The sequence below is a fragment of the Theileria equi genome (assembly GCF_000342415.1).
Source record: "Theileria equi strain WA chromosome 2 map unlocalized gcontig_1105316255037, whole genome shotgun sequence".
In the NCBI taxonomy this organism is placed as follows: domain Eukaryota; phylum Apicomplexa; class Aconoidasida; order Piroplasmida; family Theileriidae; genus Theileria; species Theileria equi.
The window spans coordinates 1,057,961-1,072,314 of record NW_004668230.1 but is presented as its reverse complement, the minus strand read 5'-3'; the positions used below and the strand labels follow the sequence as shown (position 1 = coordinate 1,072,314).

The 14,354-nt window shown below is 40.1% G+C and overlaps 8 protein-coding genes across 8 annotated transcripts, besides 1 other annotated feature; 3 read left to right on the top strand and 5 right to left on the bottom strand.

Annotated features, from left to right (window-relative positions):
- Positions 1-64: 64 nt before the first annotated feature.
- BEWA_039550 (Adaptin N terminal region domain containing protein) lies at positions 65-2,557 on the top strand (the record flags this gene model as incomplete). Its single annotated transcript, XM_004833312.1, has 6 exons — positions 65-151; positions 192-1,322; positions 1,358-1,670; positions 1,708-1,874; positions 1,911-2,459; positions 2,495-2,557. The coding sequence occupies 6 exons, from the start codon at positions 65-67 to the stop codon at positions 2,555-2,557; spliced, it is 2,310 nt and encodes a 769-aa protein (XP_004833369.1).
- A 175-nt stretch (positions 2,558-2,732) lies between these two features.
- BEWA_039540 (conserved hypothetical protein) lies at positions 2,733-4,823 on the bottom strand (the record flags this gene model as incomplete). Its single annotated transcript, XM_004833311.1, has 5 exons — positions 2,733-4,039; positions 4,073-4,360; positions 4,396-4,496; positions 4,537-4,595; positions 4,632-4,823. 5 exons carry the CDS (start codon positions 4,821-4,823, stop codon positions 2,733-2,735), a joined length of 1,947 nt encoding a protein of 648 aa, XP_004833368.1.
- Positions 4,824-4,992: 169 nt separating this feature from the next.
- On the bottom strand, positions 4,993-6,768 carry BEWA_039530 (nonsense-mediated mRNA decay protein, putative). Its single transcript, XM_004833310.1, has 7 exons — positions 6,128-6,768; positions 5,881-6,093; positions 5,691-5,847; positions 5,572-5,656; positions 5,291-5,537; positions 5,136-5,254; positions 4,993-5,101 (listed from the first exon to the last, which is right to left on the bottom strand). Exons 1-7 carry the CDS (start codon positions 6,656-6,658, stop codon positions 5,011-5,013), a joined length of 1,443 nt encoding a protein of 480 aa, XP_004833367.1. The 5' UTR covers positions 6,659-6,768; the 3' UTR covers positions 4,993-5,010.
- Positions 6,769-7,004: 236 nt separating this feature from the next.
- BEWA_039520 (signal recognition particle 9 kD protein, putative) lies at positions 7,005-7,425 on the top strand (the record flags this gene model as incomplete). Its single annotated transcript, XM_004833309.1, has 4 exons — positions 7,005-7,076; positions 7,110-7,178; positions 7,216-7,342; positions 7,376-7,425. 4 exons carry the CDS (start codon positions 7,005-7,007, stop codon positions 7,423-7,425), a joined length of 318 nt encoding a protein of 105 aa, XP_004833366.1.
- Positions 7,426-7,593: 168 nt separating this feature from the next.
- On the top strand, positions 7,594-8,776 carry BEWA_039510 (hypothetical protein; the record flags this gene model as incomplete). The annotated part of the gene is made up of 4 exons (XM_004833308.1): positions 7,594-7,915; positions 7,951-8,369; positions 8,402-8,512; positions 8,546-8,776. 4 exons carry the CDS (start codon positions 7,594-7,596, stop codon positions 8,774-8,776), a joined length of 1,083 nt encoding a protein of 360 aa, XP_004833365.1.
- Positions 7,649-7,752: a sequence feature (CT-rich).
- A 1-nt stretch (position 8,777) lies between the features above and the next one.
- On the bottom strand, positions 8,778-9,977 carry BEWA_039500 (conserved hypothetical protein; the record flags this gene model as incomplete). The annotated part of the gene is made up of 4 exons (XM_004833307.1): positions 8,778-8,831; positions 8,866-9,231; positions 9,267-9,480; positions 9,514-9,977. The coding sequence occupies 4 exons, from the start codon at positions 9,975-9,977 to the stop codon at positions 8,778-8,780; spliced, it is 1,098 nt and encodes a 365-aa protein (XP_004833364.1).
- Positions 9,978-9,983: 6 nt separating this feature from the next.
- BEWA_039490 (conserved hypothetical protein) lies at positions 9,984-12,885 on the bottom strand (the record flags this gene model as incomplete). The annotated part of the gene is made up of 2 exons (XM_004833306.1): positions 9,984-12,757; positions 12,798-12,885. 2 exons carry the CDS (start codon positions 12,883-12,885, stop codon positions 10,002-10,004), a joined length of 2,844 nt encoding a protein of 947 aa, XP_004833363.1. The 3' UTR covers positions 9,984-10,001.
- A 65-nt stretch (positions 12,886-12,950) lies between these two features.
- BEWA_039480 (conserved hypothetical protein) lies at positions 12,951-14,300 on the bottom strand (the record flags this gene model as incomplete). The annotated part of the gene is made up of 1 exon (XM_004833305.1): positions 12,951-14,300. The coding sequence occupies one exon, from the start codon at positions 14,298-14,300 to the stop codon at positions 12,951-12,953; it is 1,350 nt and encodes a 449-aa protein (XP_004833362.1).
- Positions 14,301-14,354: the final 54 nt, after the last annotated feature.

The following is a 14,354-nucleotide window of genomic DNA, read 5'->3' as shown; positions in this document are numbered from 1 at the left end:
TGCTTGGCATTTAATTCTGATTTTGGGACAATTATACTCTACTATCGCAACAAGACTTTCGAAAATGGTCTCCATACCGACCCTTAAAATGGAGCACTTTGGTTTGGCTCCTCCTAGGTTCAAACCTGGTTTCTTTGTGGACTATAGAAAGGTAAGACAGACCTTTTATATATATAAAACTCATATTATAGGGTGAGATTGGTGAACTCCGTCTGTTGCTGAGGAAAATGGCCTTGGACAACCAATGTGCTTCCACTACTGAGCGATTTGTATCGCAAATTGTTCACACAAACATGGAACCGTTCATATATGCGGGAATAAACAGACGTAGAGACATATTAAAGAGATTGATAGCCTGTATGACGATGGGTATCGATTTATCGTCTCTATATACGGATGTTGTTATGGTATCGCAAACCGATGACCCAGTCCAGAAGAAGATGATTTATCTTTACCTATCTACATACAGTGTGAATAACCCAGATTTGGCTATTTTAGCCATAAATACACTACTTAAGGACATAGACAATTTGGATCCAGTCATTCGATCACTGGCACTTCGCAATATTTCTTCCTTTGGAACTTCCTTGTCTATTGAATATGCTACTTCTTCCGTGTTGAAGAAAATGTTTGATCCTTCAGATTCTGTAAAGAGAACAGCGATAATAGGCTCCATTAGGGTGATTAAATCAAAGGACACGCTGGAAAACAAAGCAGTGGACGACTATGGAAAGAATAGCATTTTGAATGATTTAAAAATGGCACTAAAATCTTCAAATGTACATGTAATGATTGACGCAATGTGTGCTATTGCAGAGATATCCGACTCTGGAAAGATTTGTCTAACAGCCTCTACTATCATTTATCTAGCAAATTGCCTCAAGAATATGAACGAATGGGAACAATGCACCGTTTTAGAGGTTCTAAACACATACGTACCATCGAGTAACGATGAACTTTTTGACTTGATGAACCTTTTGGATGATAGACTCAAGCATTCGTCATCAGCCATTGTACTGGCAACCGCTAAATGTTTTATAAAATGGACAAAAAACGATGCGAATTTACAGCTGGAGGTTATTAATCGCTTACAGGTCCCTCTTATTTCCCTTTTAAATCGTACGAGAGATGAAATAGCCTATACTCTACTGGTAAACATTTTGTCAATCATAGTAAATGTCTCGAAGATCATTGTCGATGAAGAGCTGAAGGGTCACAAGATCCCATTTATCGACTATTTTGAGGTTTTCTTCTGTCGTTACGATGATCCTCCGTATATAAAGAATGTTAAGCTGAACATTTTAATTGCTCTTTCAACAACTGTAAGTTTGTAGTTTCTTCGTGAAGATGTTTTTAGGAAAATTGTGAGCTAATTGCTAATGAACTAAATGAATACATTTCTGACACTAACCACGAGATTGCAAATAGAGCGATCTTGGCACTTGGAATTATCGCGCTCAAGATACCTTCCAATTTAAATACCATTGTCGAGAGAATGTCCGTTATATTCAGCCTTCAGATCCCTTACTTGACGACGTCTCTATTGCTGGTAATAAAGGTATTATTACGCGTATACTCTGGACGTGTGGACAAGCTACTTGAAGTATTAAAGAATCCCGGTGATTCGATTTCTTACCCTCAGGCGAAGGCCAATTATATATCAATTTTGGGTAAGCTATTTGTATAATCTGTACAACAAATGTATAGGAGAATTTGGGTACGATCTGGATCATACACCGTATACTTTAGAGGACTACATTAATGAGGCACAGAGACCTGATGTAGTTACACTCGAGCTTCTTCTAGCTTCGGTTCGTGTGTTTTTAAAGCGCCCTCCAGAAATGTTTGATTCTTTGTCAAGGCTTTTAAAGAGCGTAAGTTATGGATTTGTGTATATAACAAGAATTTAGGTTCTTACCGAATCAAACAATCCAGACCTTGTTTCCTGTGCACAATTCTACTATAACCTTCTCTCCAACATTGATGTTGCGAGGGAGATTTTTGAGGGAGAGTATCAGGTGGAACCAAATGTCTATATTTTGATGGATCATGAAAAGTTTTTCATGGCAGACAATAATTGGCGCGAAAAATTCAATACGATCCATCTTATTGATCAGTGCAGAGGATATTCGAGCAGTGTATACTTCCCTTACGAATATGGCGACGTGGACATTGACATTTTTAAGCATGAACATGTCAAGACAGAAGTATCAATTCCAGAATGTATTCCGGTTCAAACCAACACAGAAGTTGATGACCTATTGCCTTTAATTGAAAGTGTAAGAGAGAAGACTACAGGTTTGGAGCTAGTTCATCCGAGTACCCTCTTGTCGGATGAATTTCAAAAGAACTGGTTTGAAATTGAACAAACCTGTTCAAAAGATATGGAGATTACAATTTCAAGCGTTAATATTGAAAGATTAGAGTTGATCTTATCGCAGGTGTACATTATTACTTTGGTATGTTTTCTTGGATTTTATGCACAAACGCTTAGGCGTCTGGAAAGGCCAAGGATGTTACAAAATTCTATCTTTACACTGAAGACGTAGAGGGGTAAGTTGTATGGCATGTAAATAAAATTCTACAGAATAGTTTACTACATTGAAATTATAATGGACCCAAACGAGGGTGTTATTCGTGTGTCGAGTAAAGCCAATGTTAAAGACACTTTAAAATTACAGTTACTTGCTGATGTGCTCTGCAGCCAGATTCACGAATGGCTGAGTGCCCAGTTACTCTAAGAGTTTAATTACTTTATCATATCCGCTTAGATCACCGCACTGCATTAAGGGTCCAAGGAATAGACTTTCTGGAATATTCTCTTGGAAATTAGAAGTTTCTGGATCCTTTATGGCCCTCAATTTTCCAAGAGGCTTAAATCCCTTTGCAACGATAAAGTGTTCGGAGCTAGACATCCTAGATGCGGAAGGTTTAAAGATTGTACATTCATCAAAGAATATGCTGACTTGTCTGAATATTGGAGATTCTGTGGAGTTGAAGAAAGTCTTGCAAACAAACGTTCCATTGGCATCCAGGATCGAGCAGCAGACACAAAGCGATGCTCTTATGAGTGCAGACTGCACAAAAGCATCAGTTTCATGCAATCCACTGATATCAGGAGCTCCATCGCAGGTGATGAGCTGAGCTCCAGCTTCGATGTTTGAGTCTTTGGATACTTTTGCGATATTCTTGCTGATATTGTCGACGAATAGGTCACGTACTTGGTCCAGGACCTTCTTATCGGTGATATCTCCTTTAAGGGTGTAGACTCCGTTGATGGGAGCGATTTCCTGTAGGTCAATTGATACGATTACGGGTTTAGTGTTGCAGTAATCTCTTACTCTGCTACATATAGAGCCTGAATCCAGGGAATCTACGGCTGTTTTGAATGACAGATAGTCATAATTGACTAAATTCCTAACAAGTTGGCTCCAACTGCCTGGAGCGGCGCAAAGATCGATGACATTCCTTATTCTTCCAATGGACGTGCACTGTACGGATCTACTACCTTGAAAGACACACTTGTGGTTCAGTATGATAGCTTTTGCTTCGTTAGAATCCACTAGAGGATAGAAAATCCCATGTGCCTTGAATATTTGTAGCAACTTGTAGGCGCTACGGGCTCGATATCCGTCTTCCTTGGCTTTTCGGTAATAAACGTCTCTATTCTCCTTTGTAGTATGAGCCATGGAGTAGAGTAAGTAAAATGTATATAGAGTGAATGGTACAAAAGTTAGGCGATTTATGGAGCTGCAAAGACATTTGCGTTGGATAGAGGATCTTCTCTCTCTTCCTTTTCTTCTCGTTTCATCTGAAACAACTTGTGCGGGAACATGTGGACTTACGTCTTTGAACTTTTGTCGTTTCTTGTACCTTTCGGCTTCTGCATTCATTTTGTACTTGCGCATCTGTTTATGCAACGTGTTTAATGCTGTAGAACTTACAACAATTGGCGATAGGTAGTTTGGATTCCTCCAGAGGGTGATTCCGTTGAAGCTCCCGTTGAGGAGTAGGATGACTTCCAGTGCGAATTGAGGTCCTAGAGACTTTGATGAAGATGAAATAGACTTACCGATTTCAGTTAGCATCTGTCTGTCTGGATTATTGATTGAGAATTCATTCTCTGGCGATATCTGGTAGTGTCTCATGTAGATGTGATTATCCAGGTAAAAGAAGGAGAGGCAGTGATCGTGGAATGGCATGCTCTTTGGATGGTTGTTTGGGGTTCCAAAGACCTGAGTAAAGAGCGTCTGAATGAGCTTGAGGTGCGGAAGCTCGCTGAATGACTTGTCAAAGGTCAATAGTGGTCTGGACCTTGCGAGGCAATTTCCAAAAAAAGTCGAGTCCTTGAGGGTATGGACTGAAGATTCGTGTGTGAGTAGACTGTAAACGCACTATTTGTGATCCTAGCCTTTAGCGTTGGCCCGTACGGGGACTTGGCGACCCAGAGGATCATCTCGTTCTTTTTGGACTCTATGAAAACCACACTTGAGCAGCTATTTATAGTTGCATGAGTGAATTTATAGCTTATGGTACCTTGATATTTCGCAAATTTCGTTGATTTCGGCGTATGAGACTCTCTTCTCCCATTTTGACTAAAAACGTCGCAATATTGAGATGAATTCACTTACTTCTGCCTTGTGATGAGGAAGCAAAGACTTTAAATCGTTTAAAAGCTGCCTTCCGAGGTTTGTAATGCCTCTATTTGCGAAAACGAGCACCTTTTCCTTGTATTTGTAGTCTTTGCTCGGTTTCAGGTAGGGAGCGTTTTTTAAGGCATATGGATCGTCATTTGGAACGTCCTCAACGTCTGTTTTGGACATTTTGTTGTTATTTTACATGAAATGGATCCTGGAGGCCAAAGAGGGCGGAGACGACGGCACCCATAAAGGGTTCATTTTCATACAAAACTCTGGATTTTGCACTAGTCTAACCAAATTAATGAAATAGTAATGTATATACCCTGAGAATAACGGACAAATCAACCAACCAACGCCTATTATGCTACACTTAAAAGTATTCTTGGTCGTGAAGAGAGAGTTCCTTGAGTTGAACTGAGATAGAGTTAACATCTTCATCTTCAGTCTTGTTCTTTGGTGACCTACAGAGAGTGAATTTGGCATAGTTTGACCTACTTTGGATTGCGATAAAAGTCGATTTGATTGTGCAGTTCCTTCTTGCTCATAATTTCATCCTTGAAATCGAGCAGTTCATCCTCATCAATTTCCTCCATCTCTTCGTCTTGGTCCTTTTTCTATACCATTGATGCAAAGATGTAAATAAAACCAACGTTTGTAAAGATTCTCTTGAGGACCCAATTGTGTTTGGATGTAGGCTTCTTGGTCTTTCTTACAAGAATAACTTCAAATGGAATGCGATTTTCAATGTCAGTTTCCTCCTCTGATAGCCCATTCAGATTGATCCTGCTGATATCGTAGCCACTGAATGTGCTTCCAACAGTTAGCGATTTTCCTAGGTGCGATTTAGTATAAATAATCTTGGAGGAGTTCACAGCCATAACCTCCACGTCCACAAGCCTACATGTTTTTAATCTGGAAAACCCGGACATACTCGTATGGAGAGTCATCCCATTTCTTGGAATAGTCTCGGTCGACATTTAAAATTATGAATTCGCACAAGTTGAACTTGGTGAATACTGCAAATACATGTGTATGTACAAAAAAACATACATGAAGAGAAGGGATTTCTCCAGTACTTGTCGCTTGAAATATCCAACTTTCTCAGCGTAAACGGGTCCAGCAGCGTTATGGTGGACGTCAAATTTACGCAGAGCAAAAAGGGAGAAATTCCTCCATACATTGAGGCAACTTTTGGGGTCAAGAAGACCTGAATGTTATGTATAAAATGGAGAAGACATACCACATCATCGGTACAGACGGGGATCAAAGAAACGTGGATTGTATACTTGTAGTTATACTTGTTGTTGGACATATCTGCTGTTATTAGCTTCTTGCTATTCTTTAGTTGCGATACAATTTTATCCGATACAAATTCCGCAAATTTTTGGGCATCTGGTCTATTGGCAAAATGTAAATCAAAACCGTTTCGCCTTGATAAAATGTTTAGTACGTTCTACAGATGGGTGTTTATGCAGCATTAATCCAACCTCATGAGCATTATTCTTCAATATAATCTGTTCTAGAAGCAGCATGTGTTTCTTATCCTTTGTCTTTTGCCTAATTTGTACCAGTGCCTTCCAAGTATGAGGAGTATACATTTGTTTACAGGCAGCACACTGCGTAGAGCGTATGGTAAACTCGACAAACAGTGTCTGCTCAACAATGCAATTGTTTTCCACTTCCTTTTGGACCAGGATTTGGAGCTTTAGCTTCTTACTATGCGGTTCTGTCCAGTTGAACTTTGCGTCGATAATCTTTAAAAGGTTGATACCCTTGATCTTCTTCAAGCAGAGAGAGAGCAGTTCCTTGCTTTCAAGCTCACAGTTAATCCTGAATTTTGTTGAGAGCGAGTCTATAAAACATACCATCGATCGTGATAGAATTTTCCGCAAGTAGAGCACTGCAAGATCGTACAATGCGTTGATACGCTCTGACTCAGGTCTACGCTTTTGGCTAGACACGTAGAGCACATCCTGGAAGACGTAGGAGCCGCGACGTACTCTCCACAGAGGAAGCATTGCATCGGCGGGTAGGCAGACCCGGCTTTGTTGGCGATCGTAGGGAACCAGTCCGCCATTTTTAGAACTCAGTTATAAAACAAGAGTCTTTTGGATAAAATAATTAAATTGGAGATTATAGTTGGAGATTTGGGCCAAAAATAGCAAATTCATACCCCATAGGCAATCAGATTGGATTTCTTGCCACAGACTGAAGGATTTGAGCTATTTTCCACATTTCCTGTAATTTAAATTTACAAACTTTTCGATTGTAAAGTATAAGCTCTGGAACCTGACCACAAGCCACAATTAATGGCCATGCTTTGTTAGCACTTCCAAGAACATTTTTGCTTGCACATCTTTGGCGATGACTTATTACGACAACTGGAGTGAATTCCTACATGAAGCAAGGCTCTTGTACTTTAGAACTCCACTAAAGGTGAGGATTAATTTTAGAAATCATTACTTGTAGACAAAATATGTCGTTAAGTATCTTAAAGAGAAACACAAAATCATCTTGAAGGTCACAGACAACAAACAGGTGTGTTATGTCTTTCTGGAATTTATCTCTGTCTCAGTGCTGCAAGTTTAGGATCAATCCCGAGTCCAACATTCGTCACGTACACCAATTTAATGCTCTATTCCTCCATTGGTCCGTTTCAAAGGACTTGGTTTCAGCTGAGGATCTGCCCCTGAAGATAGCATGTATGTTTATTTCCTATACCTATCATTTCTTAGCAAAAACCGCGGTTCGCACCAAGAGACCTGGCCGTCGTCGTAGAATGTAGAAATGGCAGAAGCACCAAAGTGGTATATACAGTGCGGGGAGAATGATATTAGGGGCCCCTGCGACACTGAATCCTTAAAGTCAATGTTCAAATCGTATGTTCCGTATGGATTTTACATGTATAACCAGTGCCTTCATTGACGGTTGCACTAATGTCTGGTGCGATGGAATGGCTGCATGGGAACCAATTTCATCCTGTAATGAACTGAAAAAAGTCTTGGTCCAAGAGGATGAAAATGAAGAAGAGGTGCCAGAGCCGACAAAGGAGAATGAGCAAGAAGATGATGAAGAGGAGGAGACAAAAAGGAAAAAAAGAGAAAAGAAAAAGCAATACCTCAAGAGAAAAAAGCAGAGAATAGAGTCTGGACAGTGGGTAGATTCCTCAAAGGTTTACAGTGTCTACATTTCTGGACTGCCAAAGGATACGACAGTTGAGGAGGTTTCACAGGTTTTTAAAAGGGCTGGAGTCATAAAAATTGATCCAATAACGAGTATGTTTGGATTTTTCATCTATAATACCATTTAGCTCTCCCAAAGGTCAAACTATATACTGATGAAGAGGGGAATTTGAAATCGGATGCTACAGTTACCTTTGTCAACCAAGAGTCTGTAGATCTTGCCCTTCGATACTTTGACAATTCCGAGTTTCGTACAGGCTATATAATACACGTTGAGAAGGTATGTATGGATAACAAATGTATACGAATACAGGCAAAATATGAGCCACAAAAGGGAAAACGGATTCTAACAACTGATCCCGAGATGCGCAAAAAATATCTGGCTGCTAAATATGAGCAGGAGAGGCTACAGAGTTGGGGATATGATATGGATGATGGTACCGATCGCAGAATCGTTATATCTAAACCAATGTTTTCAACCAAAGAGGCGGAAATGCACGAAGCTGACTCTGACTTTTATAAGGAGCTGCAGGAGGAGATTCACACGGTATATTTACATATTGCCAATAAATCGTACAGGAGGTTGCAAAATATGTTGAAGTTGAAAAGGTCACTCCCATACCCAGACATCCACAGGGGATTGTATGTATAAAGTTCAAGACTGGGTTGGACGCACAAACTTTTATTTCAGTTTGTTTCTTTACCGCTTATCATAATTAACAGAAATTTAACAATCGTATGTTTGATGGGCGTCAATTGGACGTTTACTTTTTCGATGGTAAAACCGACCTAAAGTCGCAAGCTATTCCTAGCAAGGCGCAGGTGGAAAAGATCAAGGAACCACCAAAAGAGGAAATTCCAACATGCGTAAGTTATTGCTTACAAAATACAAAATTACAGGACTGGATCGATGAACAAAGTAGCGATGAAGAGTTTGAGATTAGAACAGAGTAATTTACTCCATGGTATTCTTGTAAAAGCTTGGTCCTTGAGTTCCAAGTTGAATAAGCTGTATGGTATCTATTTCTCTGCACATTACAAACCTCGTTTTCGAGTTCCTTGAGATATTTTGGATCCTTTATTGTTATATTGGAGAGCTTTTCGGTTGGTTCGAATAGTCTGGTTATGACATCATGGGTTTCCTTTTCCAGGTCTTGTATTGCTGTATGATTTTTACAGCTGAGTTGAAATGGGTCGACAACGTTATATACTTCCTCTAGATTGAAAGGATAGAATAAGTGTTTCCTTTCTTTCAGCGGTGGCCTTCCTCCCAGGGATTTGTATAATGTAAATGGCCCTAGTAATTTCCAGTCATTTGTGCCATGCATCCATCTGAATGGTGATCCTACAGCTTCTAGTTCTTGGTATTTCCATTCTAGTGGGTCGGTCTCATTTCCATAATTGTCATACTGCGCAAATTTGTATATTATGTGTCTAGACAAACCGTGACGACTTTCCTGTCTAGTCTTGTTAGAGCCTCTTTGGCATACGCATTATCGTACGATTCTATGAAGGCTTGCCCAACGCAAAATGCAGAGCGAAGCTTTACTGCTCCATGTATTTTATCGATCACATGGTTCTTGGAGTAGAAGATACGCCCAGCCATAACCAGCCGGAGGTTGCTAAATTGGATTCCACTCAAAAGTATGATCACAAATCTACACTTTAAATCAAGTTTATCTTCAACTTACTTTCTGGAATGGATAAAATTTTCTCCATCGTCTACTAATCTGAGTTCTTTGGCATCTAGTATGAAGGATCCCTTGGGAGAGTCTATCGTTTCCGGTCCGGTAACCCTTCCAGATATGTCACAAAATAGCAACAGTGGCCTAGTCCCAGGGGTAGGATCGATAGCTTTGGCCTTATCCAGACTATCAGGCAGAAATGCCTTCCACGGCCCAGGAATCTCTACCAAATCTCTTTTCCAGGATTCGAACTCCGGATCTATTTCAGATTCCTCAACTTTAGAGCACGAATTCCTGAAATTATCATGGAATCTCGTATTTTTCGTGATAATTGGCCTTACGAAGGCCTCTGTGTGAACTGGACGGCATGTGTTGGCCGCTTTTGCGACTTTCACGGGTATACATCTGAAAAATTGACCATAACTGGACAATTTCAAGTATATAAAACCAAGTATATGAAATAATAACATTAAATAACGAGTGTGTAGTGACAGTCAAATTTTGGCCAGCGTGAGCACTCTTGGCCACTCATCTGCATTTATTCTATAGTAGCATAGGTGTCTAATGTTGAATTCAAAGGTTAAACGTTGGATATAGAGCATTTCTTCTTCAAGATCATATCCATCTCCTGCTGCAATAATGATAAAGCTTGAACTTTTGTGCAACCATAGCAAATTTGTCTTATCCTGGAGTTCCTTTATAGCGGCGTTAAGTTTAGCATTTGCATGTTTACCGGTGAACTTGTTCCCAGTTGATACTGAATCTGATAGTATGTTCAATAAAACATCAACGTGTATGGAATTTGGTATCGATCCAAAATTGTAAGATTCGAGAGGTCTCAAATCTACTAGAATACAGTTGTTAAGAACTGAGCTGAAAGCATCAAGTGGAAGTCTAAAACATCGTTCAAATGGAAATTCTTCCATGATAAATGTGAAAGTACCCCTATCCAGGCTTTGGGAAGAAGCCTCATCCTTACCCAGCGTAAGAATTTCATTCCATCGGTTATATAAACTTATCGCCAAATTTACCAACATTGGCATGTTTATAGTCTCCATTGCGCATGATATGAATGAAGTAAATGCGTGGGAACTCGCCAATCCGAGCACATTTTCTCTCATGCAGTGTACGGTTGCTACCGCTAAATATTTTACGAATGATCTAGGTCGTAATACAACAGCATCCATAATAATATAAAGCTGATGAACAGACAGATTTTCTGCAAATAGTGTCATGAACCACGGTAGAGCATACGAATCTGCATAAGCGCCTATACTTCTGAGGTGTGATGCAACCTTTGGATCAAAAAAGTTCAACAGGGTTGTGAATTCAGCCAAAAAAGTACTTACAAATGACCCAGATGGAACGTAAAAGTCCTTTAGATATTTGCAAAATATAGTTTCTAGGATTTCTCTGAATACAGTCGTTGCATCATGATATAGTAGGAATAATGGAATGCAGAATGAGTAAAAACAACTGGTAAGTTTTGCATATTTATTCTCTATATATTCAATAGCTGATGCAATTTCTGATAGACTCTTTTTGGAGCGTAAAATATCATTGCTGTAAAAAACAGCAACCTTTTCAATTTCTGATACCAAACGAGATTTTGCTACTGCAACACATGGTTCATTCTTGTACTCAATGTCCAATATTGCACACCATATAAACTTCCGAAGTAGGGGAGGAATGTCAATTTTTGCCTCAGCTATGATTTTTTCCTTATTAAATGAATCCAAGAGCTTTCTGAAGCGATAGATTCTGAACCATTGATATATAAATGAATGCTGTCTAGCATATCCGCAGGACGGCCGCAGTTGGTGCTCCAGAACCATGGGAAAGAGACTCGCAACTTTAATGTGCGTAAATAATTCGCCAAGACCAAATCTATCAAGAGTATATTCTTTTCTTGCAGCTTCAAGTTTAAAAAATGGTCCCTCTTGTATAGCTCCATTTTCATCTACAAGACATGATAAAGGGGGCATTTGCAAAGATTGCACGAGATTTAGCGGATCATTACCAATTAACTTCCAGTAGTAAAATATATCATCCATTCCAACATCTAAATTCAGGTATTCGCTAGTGTTTGGACACGTTACATACTTTCTTCTGCACATTTCATGATTAGAACAATCAGAAATGAAGTCCGTGTATTTATCGGAAATAGACCAAGCAAACCGTGGAAAAGATTTGGTACAATGTGGTATTTTATGCTTTATAATATCATACCGGAGTGCGATATCAAGTGAAGAGGGTCTCTCGGATGGATCAATGATCAGACAATCGTAGCATATTCCGAGGATATACAACTCCTTGCTATAATTGGAGGAGCCATTCCCAGGCTCCAGATCAAGTATGTCAAAAATCCTTTTACCGGTAATCCAATCTATGAGATTTACAAGATAATTCATTACAGAATCCACATGTTCTGAGCTTGCCCTGCAGATGGTTTCAAGCGCACTTTGTTCATCATTTGGCGTAGGAAAGGTATTCTTCACCATTTTTGCGATATTAAGACCGATAGCAGATACATTGCCTTTGAACTCGTCTGAATACTCCGAACCAAAGACGTAGAGGAGAGAAGATAAAACAACGAATGCATTCTTGAGATCAGTTGCTTTCTCTTTGCTAATTTCTGCAACATCCCTATGTCCAGTAACCGGTATGCTTGCAGTAACATGAAGAAAATGAGACAAAATGGTGAGTATACAAATGCCAAGTGACCACACATCAACCTTAAAATTGGCTTCCAGCTTACAGTCAAGAATGACCTCAGGAGGTGTATAAAAGAGCTGGAGACTAGATAACTCATCAATGCCAACATCCATAGGCTCAGAATCGTTACATTTGCGCAAGAATCGTGAGATAAGACCACTAAGATATGGTTTAGCATATCCCCAAATCTTCACGTAGCCATCAGGGGTGACTAGGATATTCTCCAAAGTTAGCGCTCCATGGGCTATACCAGAACTATGTAAGTACTGTACACCTGAAATAATCTGATTTATGATTCCAACGAGTTCTATAGACCCGTACACATCACTTTTGCTCCATTTTGACTTTTCAATCCTCTCTAAAACATCACCTAACGTTAGGGAGTAGCCTTCCGATAGAAACACATAATTATTGTCGTCAGAACGTAGCATATCTACGTAGCTACAGACATTTACGTGGCTGAGGGACTTGAGGTACTGAAAGCCATCCGATACTACGCCTCGGATGTCCGTTGTCTTTTCTGTCAAGTGTGTACCTATAAAATAAATGACAAAGAGATATTATCCACAAAATACCTGGATAAAGCGACTCGTGTTTCCCAAAGAAGAATCTCTCAACGTTGAGAGTAATTTGGGAGTCCAAAAGGCCACCGGAACGAGGCATTATGGAAACTCGTACTACATGGCTGATAAAAATTAAATTTACACGTGTGAAATTAAAAGTGAAAGTTAAGCTTGATACCCCCGGCATTCATTCATGGTTGCCGATAGTTCCCTCATTAGCGTATGGCTGAGGTCGTGTTTGTAATCAGCCTTACTGTGTTTTTCAGTTTGTGCTTCGTAAGTGGTAATGTATTGTGTCTTTGGTGCGAGAGGCTCAGAGGCGCTAAAGTCAGCGGTGCTTCTTAGGCTTCTCTGGCATTCAAATACCGTTCTTGCATCATTTGATGTTGGTGATGGATCAGAGAACCTTACGTCTGCCTTTGAAACAACATCTGGTTCGTTTTCAAAAACGTGACCTTCTACCCTGTCAGACTTACGGTCAACAAATCTAACATCCGCCTTTGAAGTCTTTTCCGGTTCATTCTCAAAGACTGAACCATCTATCTTGTCAGACCTAGGGTCAGAGAATCGTACATCTGCTTTGGATTCTGACTCTGGTTCATTTTCAAATACATGGCGTTCAGCTAAATCTGGTTTTGGATCCGAAAATCTAACGTCAGCCTTTGATTCAGTCTCGGGTTCATTCTCGAAAATGTGGCTCTTTGAATGATGAACAACGGCATCCGAAGAGCGTACGTCTGCTTTAGAGGCTCTTTCAGGCTCATTCTCAAAGACGTGAGAAGTTTCTTTTATAAGAGCAGCATCCGATGAACGTACATCAGCCTTAGATCTCTCTTCCGGTTCATTTTCAAACACATTACTAACCTCCTTTACAAGTGCAGCATCTGAAGATCTAACATCGGCTTTAGATTCTTCTTCCGGTTCGTTCTCAAAGACATGGCTGCCCTCTTTTAGAATCACTGCATCAGATGAACGCACATCCGCTTTTGACTTTCTATCCGGGTCATTTTCAAACACATGTGAAGCCTCCTTTATCAATAGCGCATCTGAGGACCGAATGTCCGCTTTTGATTCTACCTCGGGTTCGTTCTCAAAAACGTGTGAAGTCTCCCTGGATATTGCAGCGTCGGAGGACCTTGCATCGGCCTTTGAGATCTCTTCAGGCTCGTTTTCAAAGACGCAACTGATCTGCTTTGGTACTCTAACATCTACAGCTCTTACGTCCGCCCTTGAAACTTGATCCGGTTCATTTTCGAATACATGTTGATCAACCTTGGTGGTTAAGGCATCCGACGCTCTAACGTCAGCTTTAGAGGTCATTTCTGGTTCATTTTCAAAGGTAGTTTGGAGATCTTTCTGGGTAGGCATCCTCAAATCGCACCTTGCGTCCGTCGAGGAAGGCTCCACAGAGGACTCAAATGAATACTTTTCATGCCTCCGCCTAGCAAACGCCAAAATCTGAGATACCGGCGTCGACTTGAGTGATTCGTCGTTGAATAGGCATCTGTCTCCCATCTTTGCAAATATATTCCGTTTGTTTTAGCCTGCGTGAATAAAGGCGTTCTAAAA